The following is a 26,767-nucleotide window of genomic DNA, read 5'->3' as shown; positions in this document are numbered from 1 at the left end:
TGGGGGCTCGAACCTGCTCGAGTTGGTAGGCAGGGAATCTACCCCTGCACTACCCGGACACTAGTATTACTAATTGTTAATTGAATTGTTTATAATTATATGCAAGTGTAATGCTTTTTGTGGGGGAAGGGGGGGGGGGCGTGGGGGGGATTGGTTGTTGGGCTCCAGTCCACGCCCACATTGGGTCATTGAGGCCTCTGAAACTGGGGCAGAAAACAAATGATTCTCTATCGGTGCCCCCAAGGTTTCAGCGCACCAAATAGATTCATCAAGAACAAAAGAACATTGCCAAGTGATTTATTGAGGTCTTTCTGGTTCACTTCACCATTCACTGGCACAAGCATGAATGTTATTGGGCAATTAAAGGTAATGAAATGCTACAAAGTATTATGAAACTCCGTCTGAGCCGGGCCCAGTCGTAACCTTAGAGCACCACTCCTATTTCTGATTGGGAAATAAATATTAATGTACACGGCAAAGTACTAGCAGCTGTTCATCACAGTGGTACCCAGTATTCTAACAGATTACACATTGTTTGAACCAATGTTGTTGCCCATTAGGGTTGTATTAAGATATTAGCATGTGGTTGACTGGTCTTAAAGGAATTCACTTGGCTAAATCGGCGCTTTTTCTTTTTTCTTTTTCCTCCCAGTTTATGTGAGGACACCAGTGCAGGGGATGCAGGCCACAGTTTTCAGCACTAGGTGCACATTCAGCAAGTTCCTCATCGCTAGGTGGCACACACACATCCACCCATCTCACCCCCATTCATCCAGCTCTGGAGGCCGTTAAAAACAGTCATCAATTCCTCCTTGAGTGCAGCAAATAGAGAGCCAAAGTGAACGTCACTTCCTGCTTCAGCACTGTACCAGAGATTTTCATCCACCATTTATTTTCCCATAGACATTTCACAAAATGCTTATAAAAATAAAAAATACTTATCGTTCAGATATATTTAGAAACAGGAGAGATCGTATAACATTTCACTCACACCAAAAGGTAAAGAAAATGCAGGTTTAAAGAAAAATATTTTTTCGATGTCGTTTTTTAAAGTTTTGGTTCGAGTGAAATGTTCTATGGCAGTGATACTCAACTGGCGGCCCGGGGGCCACATGCGGCCCGCGATGGAATTGGATTTTTTTTTTTTTACAGTGCACCTGAACGCAACATGCAAGATACCCGCTGAATAAGTGTCCAAATGTTCATGTCATTCTGGCCAATACTCCACTTCTGTTATAGCATTTCAGTCTGGAATATGGAATATCTTTCAATAATCTATGATTTAGCTGCTAAATTGTCAAATACCGCCGTCTGCTCGCTACCCAGGCACTTATGTATGTACTTACAGTAACCTAACTAACTATCCGGTGTGCACAACATTGTCATACTGCGGCTGACACCCCAAAAACCTACAATCCGCTACAGAAAAATGTATATTGATTGTTTATTAACTGGCCCCTGGCCTTCTATCATTTCACGAAAGTGGCCCCCGGGCAAAGCAAGTTGAGTATCCCTGTTCTATGTCTCTCCCGATTCTAAAAAGCTGAACCGTTTGGTTTGACCAAGTGAAACTATTTTTATAAGCATTTTACGAAATGTAAAATTGCGGAAGACAATCTCTGGTACAGTGCTGAAGCAGGAAGTGACGTTCACTTTGCCTCTCTATTGATTACTTCACTTTGACCATAGACTGAAGTGCGGTGAAGTAAGATTACACATACACATAACAAAGATGACCTAATTTTGGCGGACATGTCTGGGCATGTATGACCTCACTGCAACTGGCCAGTATTGACAACCTTCACGTTGAGTCCAGTCCTCGACTCACTATTTTATGACTGCAGTTAACCCATTGATACCTGATGCATTTGCGTGTATATCCCTCATTTGTGTGTGTGTGTGTGTGTGTGTGTGGGGGGGGGGGGGGGGGTTGTAGCTTTACTTTTATCACAAATTTAAGCAAAAGTGTGTATTCTGATACAATGCAGTATTTGGGCTCAGCTTCACGATCCCATATCAGCATTCGTGTCAGACATGTCAATCTCAATAAGTGGAATTGAGTAGGTAGGGCCATACTTCAGCAAGATGTTTATCTTGAAATATCTGCTGCTGCAATCATAGCATAACGCGTCGAGTATGACTCCGTGTGTGAGAGGGTCATTCTCCACCCTCGCGTTCCTCGTCTCCCTCTTCATCCTCAGGTCATTACGCTGTCTGATGATCTCGTTTCCATTTGATGCTGATTGACAGCTCGGGGACACGGAGCCCGTAGCGCGTGTCTCTCAGGAGCAACAGGAGAATGTGGCTGTGCGTTAAATGTGTCCTGCCTAATCTCCAGCATCTAACCCCAACGTTCTCCTGGGGCCTCATTTATCACACTTGTGATTTATGTAGAAAAGATGTTGATGCTAAAATCCAATATCCAAATTCTAAAATGGTTTGCGATATATCCAAAACTAAACTTAATTTAGATCCTTAATCATGGTATGAACGCCATAGATATAACCTAAATTAGTCTTTATTGTATTTGTTGGAATGTTTATACAATGAAATGTAGCATAAAGTCAAACATTTTTTAATGGGGGCCGCTGGCTCTCCAAGTCTGCACAGTGCCACAGTGTCTCAGAGCCAACATTCATATATGTTTTTATGTCATCTGTTTGCGTTGGGCTCCTCTTACACGGCACGCACACTGCTGCTCTTGTAACGCACCTGCGTTCGCCCACCTTAACAACTGCCAGCTGTGTGTTACCTTGAGCTTTCATCTGCACTCGTTTGGCTCTTCCTGTTCCACAGGAAACAGCGGGTCAGCTGACCAGACAGCGGCACGCACCTGCAGCTCGGATTCCGCCGTTACCCGTGGAAACTGGCGCTTGTTTTGAGAGCAGCACATTATTTGTCCCCTCCCGTTTGGTGTGTGGAGCAATGGTCCATGAGGAGGCCTCCTGCACTCGCTCGCCAAGCCACATGGTTTCCCCGCATTTCCTCATCTTGCCTCGCCTTGTGGGCAGCTGTGCCAACAACACTTTGACAACGCTCAACTGAGCCGGACGAGGAGACTTCACAACTCTTTGGGTTTGGATTGGAGGGCCGAATGCCCTCCCTGTCCTCTCTCTCCCTCCCTCCCTCCCTCCCTCCCTCCCACAGTGTCTGAGAAGCATCTCAGTTCATACAGAGCGTGGTCTGTACACTGCTGACATGGGCACGGGCGTCATGGGCCCCTCTAGGGACACGACCCCCTACTCAATTGTCCACTGAAGCCTGGGAGACTCGTCTCCCCAGACACAAAGCGCGACCCCGTGATGTCATCCTGGAGCGTGTGTGTATGATTTGGGTGACGAGGGCGGCCGGTCATATGTCATCATGTAGCGTAGCGTATACTAACTGTCCCAGGGAGCGTAGAGTAGACAGCAGTCTGCAGGAGGCTGGATGGCTTATCTTTGAAACTGAGCTGAGCTGACCTCACATCTGAGGCTGCGTCTCGAATACGGTGAGGGCGTCGCTCTCTCCCGTGGAGGTGTCCAATTGCCTTTTGTAAAGGCCAAGCCTTTCAAACCCTCGATCCAGTAATCCCCTCGCTGGAGGCACGCCTCCTAGATTTAACTGGGCAAATCAAATGGAGCGTGTGTCAGTTAACCCTCGTTTGACAGGAGTAGGCTTGTATGACCTTGACACTTCTCTTGGCTCTGGGTGCGGACTGTTGCTGTTCAGACAAAACAACGACTGAACTTTCAAAATAAAAGAGACAAGTTTCACCCTTAATCTTGACCTTGTATGAGCTAATCAAACCATACAAGTGTGAGATTCTGCACACAGCAACTATCTTCCAAAACCATACGGTGACTTTTAATGTGCATGTTCAATGACTCGTCCTACCCACAGTGTATATGGAGGAAAATATCCAGTAGACCTCCAGTGGAGCTCAAGGTAAAGTGTATGCATCCAGGAATCAGCTGACTCAGCTCCTCAGTTTCATGAGAAAAGCTTCAGATGCCACTTGCTCAAGTGGAAATGTTTTGTGGCCTGGTGGTATTGGCGGAGTCTGTTTGCCCCAACCGCAGGAGGAAAGAAGTACCAGGGCCTTTCAGTTTCATGTCATACACACATTTGTTTATTTTAATTCAAAATGTCTCATTCTAAGATTAGATCTTCACCAAATTGGATGAAGATAAGCCACATGATTGTTAAGTTAAGTTATCCTTCATTGTCCCATGGGGAAATTCATCTTCTGCATTTGACCCGTCCTCTACTAGGAACCTTCCTAGAATTAGGAGCAGTGGGTACAGCGCCCGGCGGGGACCGACTCCAGTTCGATTGCCAGTCTCTTGGTCAGAGGCACTGACAGGAGTATTAACCCCAACATACATGTCATCCATGTGCTATGCTAACAGATGATTGACAGCATAGCACAAAATTAAAACAAATTATGCTGCTGCTGTGTTTGAGAATGAGATATTGGGTTGGATGAACTTCGGCTATTTATTTTTTCTGGATATGTGGTGGCATATTTGAATAGAACTCTTCAGTTGTTGCCAGGCAGAAGAAAGCTTTTGTAGTTTGTCGTTTAGTTTTTGAATGTTTTGTAGTTACAACACCGCTAATATGTTATGTACTAACTACCACCTGATCTGAATCAATCTGAACCCATTAACACTGTGGGGTATACATTGTCCGTAACGGCTCAATTAAATATGGTGCAAATTCTAATCAGAGCGCATATTAACCCCCCAAACAACAATGCACGCCTGACCCCCACACTGTTTTGTCAGTGCCGTGGGGGTCCCGGACAGACATGCTGCAGAACAGTGCCATAGCATGCCCTCCTTTCACTTCTGTCACTCTGCTGATGAAAGGTTGGGGGGCCCAGCCCGCGGGTCTCCGTCTGCAGCGCAGCACGTTTACAAGTGTTGTGTTTACCCACTTCCTTCTCAGCTCATTACCCCGACCAGGCTCAACCAGTGACATCGTCAAGACAACGTCGCTGTGTAGGCAGATACTCAGGATGACAGCATAATCTTAGAATATGTTGGTCTTTTAGGAAAATGTAAGCCCACAATTACGCTTTGTGTGGTATTTGAACCTGGGGTATAGTGTGTCAACCAATCCTCAGATTACTTAGCCAGTCCTTAACGAGGGGACTTTTTTTTTTTTTCTCGTGTCCCTGAAGGCACCTTCTGAACCAGCAGCTGTAGTGGAGCTACGAAACAAAAAGCAGAGACAGTAAAGGGTTGGATGTTTGCACAGGCAGCAGAGAAACGGTGCAGCAGCAGTCCTGACACATGGCCCACATTCACAGCCGCCTCCCACGTCACTGTGTGCTCCTCAGAGAAAAAGAGCCTTTTGTTTCCCAGCCCAGGGAGGGAGGGAGGTCTCTGGGGTGAACCACCGCTCAAGCTCCGCCACTCCACCACTCCACCCCGCCACAAAGAAAGAAAGAAATAAGTGGGGACCGGACTTCCCACCCTGCCCGGCGTCCTCCCCGCCTCAGCACACAAACACAGGCTCATCACAGGGTGTCCATCAAGTGAAGGCCTCTCTACTGCTGCTACTACTGTTGTCTTTTCCCGCTGCTTCATTGGGTCAGCCTGCGTTTCTGCACTAAAGACATCTCTAACAATAACCTGGCTGTTAAAGCTCTGCTAATGCATTATCCCAAAAAAATGTTACTACAGCCCATACACTTGGCATCCCAAACTTTCTGAGTAAAGACGCTGAAATAACGTGATTACAAATGACACATTTGAAACTGTGTTTATTTGTATAGAAATATGTTCATGTTTTACATAGCTTTGTAGTTACAAATTGTAAAAAGAAAGAATATTAACGCTATTAGCATCACTAATTTTCTCTCAAACAAAGAGGAGCATAGATCTCGGAGGATAGTCCGATGTTACTTTGTGAAATGTTAAGCTCATCAATATACTTTATGGGTTGTGTGTGCATGTAGCTCATTGCTCAGTTACGAGTGAAAGGACCTTTACTAACAGTAGCTCTCAAAGTAGTCTCTGTGTCTTTCCATCATGTACCCATATTTACTATTGAAGAACGTCAGAGAAACATTCACTATTTCTAGTGCAGAGAATTTATACAAACCTGCTGTGTATTCTCTCCATACCTAGAACAATGACAGGTAATCAGGCTTACAGAGAAATGCTTTAAGACCCCAGTACAACGGGTCCCTCACCTCACCCACCCCAGACTTCCTGGTTGTCCTGAGACACATCTGACATCCTGCACAGGGGGAAGTGGCTTCTGACTGCACACAGTCCCCACAAAGCTCCTGCTCAACCTCTCCTTGAGGAAAAAGTCAAGGCAAGTGCAGGGACGCTCCCCGCACTAGCTATCCACTTGCTTTGTCCTTAAGACTATCAGCACAGTTTGCTGACTGTACCACCTAGTGATCAACTTTCACAGTCCCTTAACCCCTGGAGGGGAGGCAGTTCAGCTCAGTTCCTCTCGATCTGCTCAATGTCTAGCTCGCCTCCCAGCTGAAACATGTCCTTCCTTGTGCTACACAGCCCCGCCCACAGGGGCTCACGGTCCTTCCCATTGGTTGTCCCTGCCGTCACGTCGCCGTAGTCTGGGGAGTTCCAGTCCAGCTCCTCAATGGTGGGGTCCGCCGCCCCGCTACTGGTGAGCTCGTCCTCTTTGGTCCGGGGTTGAACGTCCTCCAAGCCCTGTTCACTCACAGACAAGAAGTCGCTCTCACATTGGGCTGTGCTCCTGAGAATGTGGAGGGCCTGGCTCGATGGGCAGCTGTCTTCCCCTGTGATTCCAGGGCAGCTAAGGCTGTGGAAATTCCGAAGTTTCTGTGGAAAGGCAGAAGGAACGATTTGTATATCAAAAATAATTATGTAGTTGTCAGAGAAGCTAAGCATAAACTTTCACATCCATGTCAAATCTTTGGACTGGTAGGAAACCAGCGTTCGTCCCACTCCCCATAGCATGCAGTGGCATGTTTCCAGATGGGTCTCGACAGCTTACTTGGTTAGCATATTAAATATCATATTTTTAAAAATCCCTCATGTTAGATTATGGCCCTCACTAGGATACAAACACAAGTGTAACTGCGTTCACACATCCTCTGAATACAATCCCTCTACTGTATGCATGAGCGACATGTCAAAGATGGACATTTGGCAACAACCGATATAATAAAAAAAAAAAAAAGGGTAACAAGACCATTGGGGTATAAATTTAGCCTGCATTACATACTGGAGCAACTGGTAGTTGGATGAGTGAAGCAATGTGAACTGAGCGTGCAAATTGAGGTCCAGCGGGAGTCCAGGCAGCAAGTGGCCAGATACCCAGAGGGCACACATCACTCATGTCAGCCATTTACACTTTCAGTGGCGCTGCACAATGAACACATACATCTGGGGAACCCAGCAAATTCCTTAGGCAAATCCACATGTGCCAGCGCTGCTGCAGGCGTATCAAGGCCCGCGACAGCTGGGAGGCTGTGTTACAGAGGCATATGCACTCTGGACAGCTAATGTGGAGTAGGCAGGACAGCCGTCTCTCATGCCTGACCTCTACCGCGTTAGGCCAAAAGGACACAAGGAGAATAGGCCCTCTATAAAACCTCCATCACTTGTGTTCTTATGTAATACTCAACAGGCGTGGAGCTGTGAGTGATGCAACTCACACTGAGGGGAGTGACACAGACAAGCAAAATGCCTTCACGCCGAGCCATGTGTGCACATTCAGGATGTATCACTCGTCAGTAGATCTTGGAATATGAAGACTACTACTGAGTTGGCTAGAGAGCTATGAATAAGGCTGGAGGAGAAGGAAGGTGTCAGTGGAAAGTTATGATCCATGATAAGCAGTAAGAAAGGGCCCTGCCGTGCGTGCCTGCACCGGAGCAGCAGTAGATCAAAGCAGTCCTGCTGTTTTACTTGGCTCTGGTCAACACGGTCCATTTGTCAGCGCCGAGCAAGCCAGCGTCGCCTCGCTGCCCTCTGCATAAGCTCTTCAGTCTGGATAGAGTCCGATTTCTGGCCCAGACCCTGGGACCAAACTGATCAAGACCATGAATAGTCACTGGGCCTCAGCAAAATAGGGCCACCAACATGCTGTGTTTAGCCATACCAAGAATAGTTTTTTATCTGAGAATAGAGGAAGTGTTCTACAGAGGAAGAGTTTCGCTATTAAGGGCAAATAAAAGGGATGGCTATGCTCTTTGCTAAGAGTTTCATCTCACAGTTACTGTACCCCATTAGAATGAGGGCCATTAACAAACAGTGCTGGTGTCCAGTTTGCCTGCTACTATCACATCCCTCCTGCATGGTGAAATGGAGAGGTCCTCATCCATAGTGACCTTGACTCTCCGTCAATAAAACCTGATCGATGGCTCATGAGGCCCGGTTGTGGTAGCAATCCACCCACTGAGCTGAATTGACAGAAATCAATATCTCTTTACCCAACACGCATCCCCGTGTGCGACGATCTATCATCTCTGCCACAGCTGCTCGACTTCCTGACATTCACAGAGCCGCAGCCAGCCACACAGAGGGTAGCAGACACACAGCCAGCCACACAGAGGGTAGCAGTTTCTCTCTGGGTAAACCATACCACCACGGGGTGTGGGTGAGAGGACACTTCAGAGACACACTCAGCACTATGACCAGTCTTTGAATAGTAGGGTGACTTTGTAAAAGTGAAGCACTTAGGTTGAGTGACAAGCAAGTTTAGCCTATGAACAAAAGGACTACCCAACAGTTGACCCTTATCTTGATATGTACTCTTTTTTTCCCCTTTGCTTCCACTGAACTCCCCCGGCTATTCTGATGGTTGCATATCTTTAAACACAGGCCGGACTAAAAGGCTGCATGCCACGGTAGTTCTACACACCAGATGAGAGCTACAGTATATTCTGCTGGGTTTGGTAGTTCTACTGACCAGATGAGAGCTACAGTATATTCTGCTGGGTTTAGTTGCGTGTATCCAGGCCAAGATGTCTGGAAATCATTTCCCAAGGGCTTGCCTTTAAAACCAGAGTCACTTGACAGGAATTAAAAAAGATCTTTGGACAAAATAAATAAATAAAAATCATGTGAATGAAAGCAAATCAGATTATTTCGTATGAAGCCATGAAACGGCCTCCTACCTGAGCGGAAAGCCTATGTGACCGCTGTGCATTGAATTCTAAAGAGAGGAACAGCGAACACAATGCAGATAACCTTGCATTGAAACGAACAGCGGGAAAAGAGCCAGTGCTAACCTAAACTATCTCAGCAGCCTGAAGTTCCTCTGTCAAAATACTGTCGATTGCCTGGCCTAAGGCTGTTGTCTCCACGCTGACCTCCTGCCTGGCCTAAGGCTGTTGTCTCCACGCTGACCTCCTGCCTGTTTGGAGTGTGTGCGGCGTCCGCTTGTCGTGTTACACCAGCCCTGTTGTTAAGACACTGCTGAACTCTGGGTGACTTTCTCAGAGGGGCCAAGTCCAGCCCTGTGTTTACCATCCAGTCAGTGTACGTGTGAATCTTTACTCTCTCTCTCTGTGTGTGTGTGTGTGTGTGTGTGTGTGTGTGTGTGTGTGTGTGTGTGTGTGTGTGTGTGTGTGTGTGTGTGTGTGTGTGTGTGTGTGTGTGTGTGTGTGTGTGTGTGTGTGTGTGTGTGTGTGTGTGTGTGTGTGTGTGTGTGTGTGTGTGTGTGTGTGTGTGTGTGTGTGTGTGTGTGTGTACTCTCTCTGTGTGTGTGAGTGAGAGAGACAAACGCCTGCCAGGATGTACAGACATAACAGCCTGTCCGTTGAAACATGGTTTACTCCATAAGTGGATAAAACTCTGCCCCGTCATTGGTTTCATAAACTTTCATAACAGCATGAAGAGGAAAGGGAGGGATATGAGCCAAGATGAAGCAGTCCTTTTATGAACACGAGCTCATCTGTCCTGCAATTTACTTCTTTGACACACTTTGATCTTGATGAACCATTTCTTACTCCAGTAACACAAATATGCTTTACTTCACGCAGTTGTTGTTGCACTTCAAGTACAAATACACACCCACATATTGGAATGTGACCCAGAACAGGCCTGTGTGAAAGATTGCATTCATTTAATGATAGTGCCTGCAGAAACACTTTGAGGTGTGTTGGGGGAGAACAGGACACAATGGCATGACCTTTGAGGTGTTTGTTTATCCAACATGGAAGGAGCAAATTGCTGCGACTAGTAGCTCTCGTTAGTGAGACTTGACTTGATTCATCTAGCAGTGCTTCCAGCTGGTCTGGCCGTCTCCTGAGCGGCTTGTATCTGACCCAAGCATAGACCAGAGCATGAAACGAGGACTATGGCGGGCCCAAATGTCACAGAAGTCGTCATTTACAATACGGAATGGAAATTCTCCACACATTTAGCGCGACAGACAACGAATGCAGTTGCTGCCTGCTAAACTAGTGAGAGGAGGGGCTGTGGGCAATGTGGTGCGGCCCGTCCGTGTGTGTGGCTGTTGGAGGCGGAGGATGACTTGATAAACAAAACTTTGGTTAAAATATAAGATGGTGACAGACAGCGTTATGTGGTTCATTTGAAATTCAACGACTTTTAAGCACCTTGTTTAAAAAGGGGGCTATTTTCAAGGTATTCCAGGACTTGATTTTTTGGGGTCAAAATCCAAGCACTTTCAAGCACCTTGTGCGAACCCTGTAATTAAATGTGCTAGAAATGTGATTCCCACTGCACAATCTGTTTTACAGTCAAAAGCTGCCATTTTAAATACCAACCTGAGTCATCTTGGCCAGGTCCAGGGAAGGCCTCTGTTTGTGTGTGTCGGCCGGTCTCCTGCGCTTCATGCCGATCTTCTTGTCGTTGAGGACACAGGGTTGTGAGCGGCTGCGGGCCAGCACCCCCTGCCCACCACGGTGCTCCAGCTCTGGAGTGGAGTCAGGGGAGCTGGGCGGGGAGGGCCCGCAGGGCTCGGGGAGGCAGATCTGTTCATGAGAGAGGTAGAGGGGCTGCGCTGGGGGCTCGGAGGAGGGAGGAGTCAGGCCGGTGAAGGCAGAGGGACAGGGCAGGCGCTGGGCGAAGCACGGCAGCTCCAGGGTGTTGGAGCGGGCGGGCAGGCTGAAGCTAGAGCTGCGCTGCATGGCCGGGAAGCTGACCAGCGCGGCGCCGGCACCGCCGCGCTGGACGCTGCCCCCGCTGTGGCACCTCCTCTTCTCCACTGCTGTCCACACACGGGAGCCCTGGGGCCGCCAGGCAGAGCGGCAACCACCCAGCTCTTCTGAGCAGGACAGGGAGCGGCACTGCCGCTTGCTGGGGGGTGCGGTGGAGGGTGAGGAGGCGGCCTCAGTCAGACTGAGGTCCTGCAGTAAGCTGGTGATGGTGCTCGAGGTAGTGCCAACTTCCCAACCCCAGTGGGCAGGACTCTGATGCACCTCTGGCAGGACGTCCCACAGGCTCTCCAGGCTAGCCCCCACTGGTCTCTGCTGTATGGCACAGCCCCGACCCACCTCACGCCACCCGCTCGTCTCTGAAAACAACAACAACATTCAATTAGATCAACCTACTATCCTGAAAAACAAGGGGGAAATACTGAGAACCTCCACATATGTTGAATATGTACTATGTGTACAAGAGCAAAATTAATACTTTTTGAATAATTCAATTCCTAAATGGAGGAATTAAAAATCAGATCAGATGTTCTCAGATCAGATGTTCAAGGACCAAAAAGATCCTGACCTGAATATCAACACTATGACCACAAATACCCTAAATGATTGATGGATGGAGAGTTAATTACAGGTTTAACTTGGAATAGTTAAACCCAGTATGAGAAGCATTTTAGCTATGGACCAACATTTGCCCTCAAAACTGAGGTGAGAGAAAACAGCTCCTAGAGCGGTTTTCTCAGGGTTCTATGATCTTTAGAGGGCAAGTGCACTTCAGCCTTGACATGGAAGAGGCCCATTAGGGAGAGACTGCTCCAGTCTGGGTCTGCACTGGTGGTCCTACAGACTACTCCAGTCTGGGTCTGCACTGGTGGTCCTACAGACTGCTCCAGTCTGGGTCTGCACTGGTGGTCCTACAGACTGCTCCAGTCTGGGTCTGCACTGGTGGTCCTACAGACTGCTCCAGTCTGGGTCTGCACTGGTGGTCCTACAGACTGCTCCAGTCTGGGTCTGCACTGGTGGTCCTACAGACTGCTCCAGTCTGGGTCTACACTGGTGGTCCTACAGACTGCTCCAGTCTGGGTCTACACTGGTGGTCCTACAGAGACTGCTCCAGTCTGGGTCTGCACAGGTGGTCCTACAGAGACTGCTCCAGTCTGGGTCTACACAGGTGGTCCTACAGACTGCTCCAGTCTGGGTCTGCACTGGTGGTCCTACAGACTGCTCCAGTCTGGGTCTACACTGGTGGTCCTACAGACTGCTCCAGTCTGGGTCTACACTGGTGGTCCTACAGAGACTGCTCCAGTCTGGGTCTACACTGGTGGTCCTACAGAGACTGCTTCAGTCTGGGTCTACACTGGTGGTCCTACAGAGACTGATCCAGTCTGGGTCTACACTGGTGGTCCTACAGAGACTGCTTCAGTCTGGGTCTACACTGGTCATCCTAGTACGACAGTATGCACCACTTCATGTAATCTGCACCTGCCAACTAGAGAAGGGAGGGTATCCAAAACCAGAATAAATAAGCTGGTTGTGGCTCCAGGGGCACTGCTTTAGTGTGTACCCAGTATGTCAGCACAGCTTTAGTGTGTACCCAGTCTGTCAGCACAGCTGATTGGGGAAAGAGAATGGGGCTCAATGTCTAACTGACTCAATATCAAGCCTTGTTCCAACAGAGAACTAGGCCTAAATCTTAGTGCAATAGAGCAATGTGCAATAACAACACAAGCACTTTAGCACTTAAACTATCACTGGGCATTCACTCCGGGACAATTTCCGCAGATTTGCGTGATGAGATTAGATACAAAGTCAATGCAAACGCACAAGTAGATGAATGAGTGCAAATAATTTGCCTCATCACCCACTCACTCGAGTGGCGAATAATTCACGAGTGAAGCTTTTTTGTGTTTCTTACTTGGTGTGAAGCAGTTACAGTCTCTTGGTTAAGCCGTCATGTTGTCAATGTCAAAGGTCAAACATGGTTAAATGTCTCTTATGTTTATGACACATTTCCCATCAGGAACAATACATTTTAACCTGAACCTGGGAGACATTAGTGGAGCAAATGTCAATAGCCCATCATAAACATTGTGACTGGGGCTTATTATCTCTTGGTTATGGGTGAAGTCTACCTTGTAGCACGCTGGTTTTGAAAGAGATCTCAGTTATATAGAGATCCATCCAGGTAGCTATGCGCCACAACACTGATCAACACTCCAGCAACACCATAGATACCACGCCCAGACAGCACACCACCACCATGCCCAGACAGCACACCACCACCATGCCCAGACAGCACACCACCACCATGCCCAGACAGCACACCACCACCATGCCCAGACAGCACACCACCACCATGCCCAGACAGCACACCACCACCATGCCCAGACAGCACACCACCACCATGCCCAGACAGCACACCACCACCATGCCCAGACAGCACACCACCACCATGCCCAGACAGCACACCACCACCATGCCCAGACAGCACACCACCATCATGCCCAGACAGCACACCACCACCATGCCCAGACAGCACACCACCACCATGCCCAGACAGCACACCACCACCATGCCCAGACAGCACACCACCACCATGCCCAGACAGCACACCACCACCATGCCCAGACAGCACACCACCACCATGCCCAGACAGCACACCACCTGGTACCACACTTGCAGAAACACTCTTGAATCACTGACTGGGTCAGCCATTAGAAACCATGAGTCAGATCTTGAACGACAAGGCATCTGCCCACTCTGTCTTGGTATGCAAAAGGTCTATGCTTCTCCTCTGGAGATAAAGTCACCAAAATACCATTTACATGGGCAGGGTGGAGAACAAAGGCTGGCGTGAACTACACCTACTGGTTGTGTGATGTTCTCTGACAGGACCTTGCCAGTCTTAGGGACTCGGTGCCAACTTACTGTGCCATAAAACAGCATTCATCTGAACATGTGCATAGAGGCTGTTCCTCCTACTACTGCTACATGAATACAGTACCGCAGGGATGATGTCTTTTTGTAGGCTTGACCAGAAATCGCCGCTTTTTTGGTTCGTCAGTGGAAAAGTCTATGGGGTTTTAGAATGGGAATTTCACTTAAATGCATAAAATAATGTCTGTGATTAACACACGTTTATGGGAACGCGAATTTGGGTTCAGCAGGATAATCTTTACAAACGTGAATCACTTTTATGCCTTTTGAAGCGTTTTCTAAAAATCACATTTAAAAAAAACCGCATTTATGTTCCAAAGTCATAAAAGCTATTAACGTTTGTGAAGATTATCCTGCTGAACCCAAATTCACATGTTAACCACAGACCTTATTTATTTTATGCATTTAAGTTCTAAAAAAACACCATTCACTTTTCCCCTGACGAACCCGGAAGTATACTTCTGGACTCCTTCCTGCGGTTCTCTATGGAGCCTTGGCATTTCTGTTGTTTTTTTTAATCATTAACAGATATCCAAATGGGCAACAAAATGTCCAGCGCTTTGTAGCATGCAGGAGCGCCATGAGAATGCTGCTAATGACAAGGCGCCAATACATGGTCATTAATGCACATTCATCTTAGCAGGAACACCTGTCGGCCATGTTTGACACAATAGCATGTGCTGGTGGAGCAGATGCAGCAGGGACCGGCTGGCTGCTCTTTTATCAATCATCTCTCTGAAAGGTGACAATGCGGCAACACCCGTGCAAACCAAGGCTGTCGTAAAACACCTGACATTTTCTGGCCCCCGCAAGCTGTTGAAGGATGTCATGAGTACATAATTACAGGTCTTAGTCTGCGATGGGAAGCCAGGCACAATGAAGGACGACAATGGGCCAAGAAGAAACGACTGTGACGCGAGTATAGGGGGTGAGGTGTATGCATGCGTGTGGATGTGTAGCCTATATTGACTGAAAGGGGGTCACAGAGAGGTCTGACTCTTACCCATGAGTCCGCAGGAGAAGAGGGCAGTCCCCTGGCTCATGGTCTGCGCCTGGAACTGTGGAAATGCAGAAAGGACCCAAAGTCAGCTCACCGCTCAAACTGACAAACCTAGGACATTCTAAATCCACTACCAGCACTGTGGGGACCAGTTTATAATCAACAAATAAATAGATTTTTTTTTTCAGATGCCCCAGACCCCGCCCCGCCGTTTTCTCCCCAATTGTACTTTGCCAATTTCCCCTGTCAAGCTGTCCTGGTCGCTGCTCCACCCCGTCTGCCCATCTGGGCAGAGTTGTAGATTAGCACATGCTTCCTCCGATACATGTGAAGTCGCCAGCCGCTTCTTTTTTTTACCGGCAGGACTTGGTTTGTGGGAGGAACACGCTATTCATTCATTCACCTCCGCACCCCCCCCCCCCCCCACACACACACACAGTTGAGCGACCAGAGGAGGCGCTAGTGCAGCAACCAGGACACCCTTAATCCGGCTTCCCACCCGCAGACGGGGCCAATTGTGTCTGTATGGACACCCGACCAGGGTGGAGGCAACACGGGGCTCAAACCTACAACTCTCGTGTTGGCAGACAGGGAATCTAACATATAAACGTTTTTTAAAAACTTAACAAAGTCAAAGTCTGTGTACGGTATATATAAATGTGTCGTTATAGCACATGTTGAAGGAGGATACTACTGTGCTTTGAGCTGAGGACCAAGCATGGGCCAGTCAACAGAGAGAGAGAGAGCTCCTCCATAAATGTCTATGTCTGACGCTCAGCCCAGAGCATGATGACTTCATTTCACGTGGCCAAGAGGGCAAACACGGCCCACATTACTGGGGGAATTCTCTCACTCTGTGCTGGCAGAGAGAAGCTTTCTACTGCATGGATGCTGATTAGAACATGAGTCAGAGTTGCCCATGCAGCCGCGTGGAACTCAAATACTCCATTGTTTTGAGTGTAGTAAATGGAACATTGAGGATTCAAACCAGATGACAAACACCCCGGTGAGAACGACTGGCAGCCATTACAATGCAATCATCATTCATTGTAAGGAAAACATCCCCTCTCTGTCAAGTGCGTAACACCCAAATCATTTTTTGACATTATTGCCTGGGATTTCGTAAGGTAACACGTTTTAATTTTTATTTTATTTTTTCTTCCCCTGAACAAATTTGACTCAGGGGAAGCTACGTTGATTATTGGGTCTGTCAAATTCAAGCTCTGATTAACTTTGGCAAAATAGGAAAATATAATATAGGGCCATAGAAATGCTGTGGCATGATGTGGCAGGCAACATTTGTCTTGATTTATAACAGCACCCTGTTGTTTGACAAGCACAGCTCAGGCCTGTTGGCAGAGATACACACAAAACATGCAATCACACACTGAACACAAAGCTCTGAAAAAATCATGCACACAAGTAGAGAAACCTCTCACCGGGCCCAAATCCGCCCTTTTGGATGTTACATCGTCAACACCCTTCTTTTCCAGTGTTTTCTTGTAAATGATCACCATGGCAACACACATCTCTGTCCCAAGCCATTCCAGTGCTGGCAAATCAGGCTGGAGGCCATCTTGGTGGGCATGGCGTGAGCAGGCTGATATGCACTGGCAGCACCCCTCGACCCCTCAAGGAATGTTCTTCACTCCTCGCTCCAATCCTGGGCAGACACAGAAGAGATGAGCAAAGGATTAGGATTGGGTACATTTCTAGCATTCTGTCTAGCGTATAAAAGATGAGCGCACTGCCGCACTCCAGCTGGATTGTGGAGGACGAGGATCCCCTCACTGGGTGAAACGAAGCGCTAAAACACACCATCACTGCAGTGCAGACCAAACCCAACGCTCTCTTAAGTCTTCAAGCTCAGTGCAGACACACACACAGATCTCTCTGTCTTTCGGTATTTTAGGTTTACTCTAACACTCTTACAAAACCCACCAACAGCTACCAACGTGGCGTGGGGAAATTCTGATGAGGTCGGCGGTTTGACAGCATCCTTTTAATTCTCACGTGAGCAAGCAAATATTCCCCGCAAATACTCACAATAGTCAGTGTATGAGCATAGCTTATAGTCAGTGTATGAGCATAGCTTATAGTCAGTGTATGAGCATAGCTTACAGTCAGTGTATGAGCATAGCTTATAGTCAGTGTATGAGCATAGCTTATAGTCAGTGTATGAGCATAGCTTATAGTCACAGTGTATGAGCATAGCTTACAGTCAGTGTATGAGCATAGCTTATAGTCACAGTGTATGAGCATAGCTTACAGTCAGCGTATGAGCATAGCTTATAGTCAGTGTATGAGCATAGCTTACAGTCAGTGTATGAGCATAGCTTATAGTCACAGTGTATGAGCATAGCTTATAGTCACAGTGTATGAGCATAGCTTATAGTCAGTGTATGAGCATAGCTTATAGTCAGTGTATGAGCATAGCTTATAGTCAGTGTATGAGCATAGCTTATAGTCAGTGTATGAGCATAGCTTATAGTCAGTGTATGAGCATAGCTTACAGTCACGGTGTATGAGCATAGCTTACAGTCACAGTGTATGAGCATAGCTTATAGTCACAGTGTATGAGCATAGCTTATAGTCAGTGTATGAGCATAGCTTACAGTCACAGTGTATGAGCATAGCTTACAGTCACAGTGTATGGGCATAGCTTATAGTCAGTGTATGAGCATAGCTTATAGTCAGTGTATGAGCATAGCTTATAGTCAGTGTATGAGCATAGCTTACAGTCACAGTGTATGAGCATAGCTTATAGTCAGTGTATGAGCATAGCTTATAGTCAGTGTATGAGCATAGCTTATAGTCAGTGTATGAGCATAGCTTACAGTCACAGTGTATGAGCATAGCTTATAGTCAGTGTATGAGCATAGCTTATAGTCAGTGTATGAGCATAGCTTACAGTCACAGTGTATGAGCATAGCTTACAGTCAGTGTATGAGCATAGCTTATAGTCACAGTCTATGAGCATAGCTTACAGTCACAGTGTATGGGCATAGCTTATAGTCAGTGTATGAGCATAGCTTATAGTCAGTGTATGAGCATAGCTTATAGTCAGTGTATGAGCATAGCTTACAGTCAGTGTATGAGCATAGCTTATAGTCAGTGTATGAGCATAGCTTACAGTCACAGTGTATGAGCATAGCTTACAGTCAGTGTATGAGCATAGCTTATAGTCACAGTCTATGAGCATAGCTTACAGTCACAGTGTATGAGCATAGCTTATAGTCAGTGTATGAGCATAGCTTATAGTCACAGTCTATGAGCATAGCTTATAGTCAGTGTATGAGCATAGCTTATAGTCAGTGTATGAGCATAGCTTACAGTCAGTGTATGAGCATAGCTTATAGTCACAGTGTATGAGCATAGCTTATAGTCACAGTGTATGAGCATAGCTTATAGTCAGTGTATGAGCATAGCTTATAGTCAGTGTATGAGCATAGCTTATAGTCAGTGTATGAGCATAGCTTATAGTCACAGTGTATGAGCATAGCTTATAGTCAGTGTATGAGCATAGCTTACAGTCACAGTCTATGAGCATAGCTTATAGTCAGTGTATGAGCATAGCTTATAGTCAGTGTATGAGCATAGCTTATAGTCACAGTGTATGAGCATAGCTTATAGTCAGTGTATGAGCATAGCTTACAGTCACAGTGTATGAGCATAGCTTATAGTCAGTGTATGAGCATAGCTTATAGTCAGTGTATGAGCATAGCTTACAGTCACAGTGTATGAGCATAGCTTATAGTCAGTGTATGAGCATAGCTTACAGTCACAGTGTATGAGCATAGCTTATAGTCAGTGTATGAGCATAGCTTACAGTCACAGTGTATGAGCATAGCTTATAGTCAGTGTATGAGCATAGCTTACAGTCACAGTGTATGAGCATAGCTTATAGTCAGTGTATGAGCATAGCTTACAGTCACAGTGTATGAGCATAGCTTATAGTCAGTGTATGAGCATAGCTTATAGTCAGTGTATGAGCATAGCTTACAGTCAGTGTATGAGCATAGCTTACAGTCACAGTGTATGAGCATAGCTTATAGTCAGTGTATGAGCATAGCTTATAGTCAGTGTATGAGCATAGCTTATAGTCACAGTGTATGAGCATAGCTTATAGTCAGTGTATGAGCTGCATTTTCACGCTGTGGGTTTCTCCGCCGTGTCACCAAAAGTGGAACTCTATAGCTTGTTTTTGCTGTTGCCTGTCCATTTGGAAGATTATCTGAGAGAGCAGAGATGTTTCCTCAAAGTGTTCCACACTGGAACACAGAGAGCAGAGATGTTTCCTCAAAGTGTTCCACACTGGAACACAGAGAGCAGAGTCAAAGTCAAAGTTGTGTAATTGAATCCTCGGGGACTGGCTGGGAATAGCCGACCTTGCGGTTATCAAAACAACCCTCTTCGCATTAGTGCAGCGCAGATTACAGTAAAACAGCTGATTAGTCACAGATGTAAATCTATAGAGTATAATCTATAGAGTATAATCTATATATAATCTATATCTATAGAGTATAATCGCCACAGATTATTTTACTACCGCCCGATAAGTCAGGTAGGGGAAGGAAACCATGAGCGTGGTGTAGAAAGGATGGTGGTGGTAGGCCTGCAAGGTCAGAGATGCTAGAGAAGAGAGAGATAGAGTAGGCCTGCAGGTCAGAGATGCTAGAGAAGAGAGAGATAGAGTAGGCCTGCAGCTCAGAGATGCTAGAGAAGAGAGATAGAGTAGGCCTGCAGGTTAGAGATGCTAGAGAAGAGAGATAGAGTAGGCCTGCGAGGTCAGAGATGCTAGAGAAGAGAGAGATAGAGTAGGCCTGCAGGTCAGAGATGCTAGAGAAGATAGATAGAGTAGGCCTGCGAGGTCAGAGATGCTAGAGAAGAGAGATAAGAGTAGGCCTGTGAGGTCAGAGATGCTAGAGAAGAGAGAGGTAGAGTAGGCCTGCAGGTTAGAGATGCTAGAGAAGAGAGAGATAGAGTAGACCTGCAGGTCAGAGATGCTAGAGACGAGAGAGATAGAGTAGGCTGCGAGGTCAGAGATGCTAGAGAAGAGAGAGATAGAGTAGGCCTGCAAGGTCAGAGATGCTAGAGAAGAGAGATACTGCAAGGTCAGAGATGCTAGAGAAGAGAGAGGTAGAGTAGGCCTGCAGGTTAGAGATGCTAGAGAAGAGAGAGATATAGTAGGCCTGCGAGGTCAGAGATGCTAGAGAAGAGAGAGAGTAGGCCTGCAAGGTCAGATCAGATGCTAGAGAAGAGAGAGATAGAGTAGGCCTGCAGGTCAGATCAGATGCTAGAGAAGAGAGAGATAGAGTAGGCCTGCAGGTCAGAGATGCTAGAGACGAGAGAGATAGAGTAGGCCTGCAGGTCAGAGATGCTAGAGATGAGAGAGATAGAGTAGGCCTGCAGGTCAGAGATGCTAGAGATGAGAGATAGAGTAGGCCTGCAAGGTCAGAGATGCTAGAGAAGAGAGAGGTAGAGTAGGCCTGCAGGTCAGAGATGCTAGATATGAGAGATAGAGTAGGCCTGCAAGGTCAGAGATGCTAGAGATGAGAGATAGAGTAGGCCTGCAGGTTAGAGATGCTAGAGAAGAGAGAGATAGAGTAGGCCTGCAGGTCAGAGATGCTAGAGACGAGAGAGATAGAGTAGGCCTGCAAGGTCAGAGATGCTAGAGATGAGAGATAGAGTAGGCCTGCAGGTTAGAGATGCTAGAGAAGAGAGAGATAGAGTAGGCCTGCAAGGTCAGAGATGCTAGAGACGAGAGAGATAGAGTAGGCCTGCAAGGTCAGAGATGCTAGAGATGAGAGATAGAGTAGGCCTGCAGGTTAGAGATGCTAGAGAAGAGAGAGATAGAGTAGGCCTGCAAGGTCAGAGATGCTAGAGACGAGAGAGATAGAGTAGGCCTGCAAGGTCAGAGATGCTAGAGATGAGAGATAGAGTAGGCCTGCAGGTTAGAGATGCTAGAGAAGAGAGAGATAGAGTAGGCCTGCAAGGTCAGAGATGCTAGAGAAGAGAGAGATAGAGTAGGCCTGCAAGGTCAGAGATGCTAGAGATGAGAGATAGCGTAGGCCTGCAAGGTCAGAGATGCTAGAGAAGAGAGAGATAGAAAGAGATGGAGTCTGTGAAACAAAAGGGTGCTCTGTGCAGATGATGAGACACCGTGGGACACAAAAGAGGCAACAGCAGAGGTTGGGGGGGGGGGGGTCAGCATCACAAGACCCTGAGGGGGCTGACGCTGACGGAGTGGCGGCATTAGGTGATGGCGATGCTTGCATGCAGCATATGATTTCCATTTACTAACACTTATCACATCAGGAAAACAACTTCAACACTGGAATGTTCGTAGCTAAAATATAAGCAGAGTTCCACAAGGAGAGCAATCCAGTTCCAGGAGGCCTCTCCGAATGGAAGAGAACAGATCAAAGCTTGTAGCTGGAATAGGCCAGGCCAGTCTATACTGTGCGTGACCATGAAACGCTCGTTTATACATGACCCTTAATGACTTGGTGATGGAGGCAGATGGCATTGATAAGGAAAGAAAGAAACCTCACCCAAGAAGCCACATTGTTGGAGGGGGTAAAAAAGCTTTTTAACACCATCTTTATACTACACAAACAAAACTTCTGTTTTCCTTCTATAGAGGGGTGTAAAATGTAAGCTACTACAGTGGAATCCGCTTATAGTGATCATGGTTATAGTCATCAATAGGGTTTGGTACCGAAACCCGGTACCAATATGGTACCGGTACTTTTACAACCGGTACTACTGATACCGACTTGCAATGCAGATTTAGGTGCATTGCATGCCCGAGCTGCTGAGTGAAATATCCGCCCTCCGGTGCCCCGAAACCGGCACTGCACGCACCTTCACTAACATTCTAGGGCCTAACACATACATACAGTATAAGCAAATGTAGCCTGACTGACACTCTTCTGAGCTGTAAACAACATCCATTAGTTCTAGTTGAGGAGAATCCCAACAATGTTCTCATCTTCCTCATGGTCAGGCGACGGCATGAAGTTTCCCCCCACAAATCTAAACCAAGCGCGCTAAGTGGGAGGGGTTTTATAATGTCATTATAAACATTCCCCGGCTCCATGACAGAAGTTGAACAACATAGAATGAAGGCAAGCCTAACCTCGTCCCGCAGCCTTTGACATCCATTCAAACTTGTGTGACACTCTGTGAATGGAAAACTTGCATGTGTTGAGGATGAAGCGCTCTCCTTGGGGCTTGGCAACAGGCCCGTGCTTTCTCCTGCACGGGCGAAACTGTAAAGCAAACGTATGAGACATACCAAGACATGCCCCTCATTCATCTCCAATGCCTGTTGGGTACAACCACTGTATTGGCTTCCAATTGCATGCACTTGTGTTAAAAGATGCCGAGGATGAAGTCAACCCAAGTATCTAGTTCACGGAATTAGAATTGCTGCCAAAGGGACGTTTCTAGACTTTCTACCCGTCTGACGTCAGGACAGGCTCACCTTCATAACGATGCTGCCGTTATCTGGAATCAGTGAGAGCCTTCACGGTTCTGGGGACTGATAGCTCTTTATCTGTGTTAGGGCAGCAGCCACCGTGACAACTGAGAAGTCTAATCTCGCTGTGAGTCGGGGAAGAGAGTTGTAGCACATTCCCTCGGATCTGCCTCTCTGCTACATGCAAACAGGCTTCTGACCGACAAGACTGCCTGACTGCTGTGGACTCAGCAGTGACAGACAGCACTAGAATAGTGTCGTCTTTGACGAGTTGATTGAGCTCCACACTTCCTTTGTGGTCACCACACAAGCCCTTCAAACAGTGTTATTTGACCACACAAGCCTTTCAAACAGCGTTATTTTACTTTCAAACAGCGTTATTTGACCACATAAGCCTTTCAAACAGCGTTATTTTACTTTCAAACAGCGTTATTTGACCACACAAGCCTTTCAAACAGCGTTATTTTACTTTCAAACAGCGTTATTTTACATTCAAACAGCGTTATTTGACCACACAAGCCTTTCAAACAGTGTTATTTTACTTTCAAAGTTTCAAACAGCGTTATTTGACCACACAAGCCTTTCAAACAACGTTATTTTACTTTCAAACAGCGTCATTTTACTTTCAAACAGTGTTATTTTACTTTCAAACAGTGTTATTTGACCACACAAGCCTTTCAAACAACGTTATTTTACTTTCAAACAGCGTCATTTTACTTTCAAACAGCATTATTTTACTTTCAAACAGTGTTATTTTACTTTCAAACAGCGTTATTTGACCACACAAGCCTTTCAAACAGCATTATTTTAGTTTCAAACAGCGTTATTTACATTCAAACAGCATTATTTGACCACACAAGCCTTTCAAACAGCGTTATTTTACTTTCAAACAGCGTTATTTGACCACACAAGCCTTTCAAATAGCGTTATTTTACTTTCAAACAGCGTTATTTTACTTTCAAACAGCGTTATTTGACCACACAAGCCTTTCAAATAGCGTTATTTTACTTTCAAACAGCGTTATTTTACTTTCAAACAGCGTTATTTGACCACACAAGCCTTTCAAATAGCGTGATTTTACTTTCAAACAGCGTTATTTTACTTTCAAACAGTGTTATTTTACCACACAAGCCTTTCAAACAGCGTTATTTTACTTTCAAACAGCATTTTTCAAACAGCGTTATTTTACTTTCAAACAGTGTTATTTTACTTTCAAACAGTGTTATTTGACCACACAAGCCTTTCAAACAGCATTATTTTACTTTCAAACAGTGTTATTTTACTTTCAAACAATGTTATTTTACTTTCAAACAGCATTATTTTACCACACAAGCGTTTCAAACAGCGTTATTTTGGGGGCTGCCAAAAGTTGCAAAAGCAAGCTATCACATAGAATAAATAGATGCTAGATGGGTATCGAGAGGAAACCCACAGTCTGTCGATTGGATCAAGAATAAAGCCTAGGCCTAATTTGCAGTCGGCTGAATTGGCTGAACTTATGTAATAGACATAGAAGTACTATCTTGTCGTCTCTTCCTAGTCCAGAAAGAGTACAGCCTTTCAGCCTAGATATAACAACAACAGGCTTCTGAAGTGCAGTCACCCCTGGCCTGAAAGCTTTAAAATGCAATTGTCCAATTAGGGCAGCTTTTCTATACATTGCTCACTGTAATCCCCCGGGGTTAGGCCAACATTACATAAGGATCTGGCAGCTTTGAGTCTGACTCTGACAATCACAGCTAATACTAATCCATCTTATGGCACTTGGAGAACTAGTGGTAAACAACACTGCTTGACATAATGTGTGTGCCTCATTGGACTATATAGGCCTTAATGTAGGCTAACTCAATTAGTTGACGAGTTACAACATGACTGTATCAATAAGGCATCAATAGGCTTTTTAGCCCATATAAAGGTTAGAATGCAAGATTAGGGTTGAATTACATATCCCATGTGTGTAAAAGCTATACAAAGCTGTTATTACCACCCCCACCCACAAATAGCAGAATTTTGAGGTTGCATTTGCATATAGGCTATTCTCTTTTGACATTCCTGCATGCATGGCAGTTGGATCTGTACCCTACTCAGAACAATCCCAGGATTGTGGTCCTCAGTAATCCGAGCATCTGCTGAGCACCTGAGACGGCCCAACCTGAAACCTAGCTGAGGGATTTGTCTACTGCTCTTCATCACTGTACTGCTTGAGAAAAGAATGCTGGCTAACTAACAGTCATGCTTAGCTCAACTCCACACAAAATCATTCCCTGGGAGAAAATATGCATGTTCCTAAAAAGTTTGTGTCCCCAAGCTATTGGCTCAAGTTGTGACCTATTTCTTTGAGTGGTCACGGCTTGTGTGAATGATCCATATTTGGACGTATGCACATTCAGGCAGTTTCCCATGCCATGTCGTGTTGACAGGACATATCACAAAGCGCAGGACACCAAGGGTGCATGAAGACTGACTGAATGATAAAGCAAACCAGTTCTGCTTTTTCTTCTTCTGCAGCACTGCAGTGCACATCACTTTACACTGTGAAAATGGAGGTAACCTGAAAACTTCTTTGTTAGTGTTGTGATCAATTAGTGGGCACAAAGGGCAGGCTCCATCGAGTTTTGCTACGGCTGACTGACTGAAAAGAAATGTATGAAACACATGATAGGGTGTAGGCTAGCCCACAGCTGCCTGCGTTTTCACAGAAATTAGGCTATGGCAAATGGGAGGCATACACTATATTTAAAGCAGTGAGTGAATAGACAGAAATCAGCATGGCTGGGAGGCTTCAATAGTGGCGACCAAGCTTGGTTGAGGGGTAGAGCCACGGTCTCACAAGCATGCAGCTGCCCACTTACCATAAACACAAAGGCTCAGCAAGGCTATGCATGGCAGCCAAGGAGGCCTACATTTTAAAGCAAGCCCGCTGTTTAATTATCTCATACATAATCACTTGCACTGTATACATTTGTTCAGAACAAGAGGTTCATTGAGGTCTGCAAACATGGCTTTCAGCAGAACCTGTCCAAGTTGGGAGAGAAATGTTGTCCAGATGAATGCTAAATCGAACAAAGTCTCTGCAACACAAAGGGTCGAAGACGCAGCAGCATGCCTCTACTTCCACAATCAATCACAGCAGAACAACATTGCACGTTAATAGGACATGGACAGACGACAGGACACAGGCCTGTTTGCATTCAATCAAAATCAAGAATATAATGAAGAGCACATCCCTCCCCAGACACTGCACTTCCACCGACCACTGACCAGGCATAGGAACTGGAAAAAGAGGGAAACGGCAGTGCTTGAACAATGTCATAGCTTAGTCATTATGATACACAGGGTCTCAGAGAACCTCAAAGAATTGTCTAAATATTTCCAGCAATACGGGCAAGGAAGGGGGAATCATCTGCACAGTCTGATAGGCAACTTGCTTTGTTGTAAGTTGCTTTAACAATTCAGCAGGACCCTGAAAGCGGAGCTAGTCCAAGTAACCAACACACACACAGTCGCTTAAACTCCTTTTCCCAAATCCCTCATGAAAGGGAAATGAGTTTGGCACGCAAATTGGTGTGACGGGAGCTCACAGAATGTTACACGCAGGCTACAGAGCAAACAGGATTTTGAACTCGAGAGAAAGGCCACAAACTACGTATGACAGAATATGAAATGTAGGCTAGTTCCACAAAAAGTAAATTGGCACTTCTGTACACCAACAACAAAGTCTACTTTCTCTATGCCACTTTAGCTGATGTGTGTGTGTTATGGATAAAAACTGCCACTATGAGCTACTTGTACACTTTGGCAGTCATGGCCAATAAGACACTCACAGGAGTTCAGGTTAAGCAAGCTCTTGTGTTTATGCTCCGACTGAGCACTTAAATTGCAGATTTGGTTGGATTGTATGTCAGCCAGGCCTGTCTTCATACCTGAGGGGAAGGTTAGCTACAGTAGATAGAGATAAGACAACATTCCACTGCAACGGCACAGAAAACCGTAACATACCAGCAAAGGGACTAAATGATATGGCCAAATACAGCGGAATCAGATATGAAGCCTTGAACCCGATGGCTGTGGAAAAGGTATTTAACAGCTCTTACAGGTACAGCCTAAGGGCTACGGTTATAGCCTGTAGCCCAGCTGCCTAAGTATACAAGACAGAGATACTTTCTGGGGTTACACAATGGTAATGAATACTCTGTACATTGGATGCTATGAGACGTACACATTATGAACA

At 46.1% G+C, this 26,767-nt stretch overlaps 1 protein-coding gene across 1 annotated transcript in view; it reads right to left on the bottom strand.

The window, feature by feature from the left end:
• Positions 1-5,745: 5,745 nt before the first annotated feature.
• The window catches only part of fam53b (family with sequence similarity 53 member B), a 21,747-nt gene continuing 725 nt past the window's right edge, over positions 5,746-26,767 (bottom strand). Inside the window, exons 2-5 of the mRNA XM_083636091.1 lie at positions 16,493-16,716; positions 15,057-15,111; positions 10,730-11,478; positions 5,746-6,809 (exon numbers count right to left, since the gene is read on the bottom strand). Of these exons, the coding sequence (XP_083492217.1) occupies positions 6,447-6,809; positions 10,730-11,478; positions 15,057-15,111; positions 16,493-16,582 (1,257 nt within the window). The 5' untranslated portion in view covers positions 16,583-16,716 and the 3' untranslated portion in view covers positions 5,746-6,446. The remainder of the gene's footprint in view (positions 6,810-10,729; positions 11,479-15,056; positions 15,112-16,492; positions 16,717-26,767) is intronic.

Source organism: Poromitra crassiceps (assembly GCF_964638095.1).
Source record: "Poromitra crassiceps genome assembly, chromosome: 4".
Taxonomy (NCBI): Eukaryota; Metazoa; Chordata; class Actinopteri; order Beryciformes; family Melamphaidae; genus Poromitra; species Poromitra crassiceps.
Note: the sequence above shows the minus strand (reverse complement) of the source record. Positions and strands in the feature narration are given on the sequence as shown.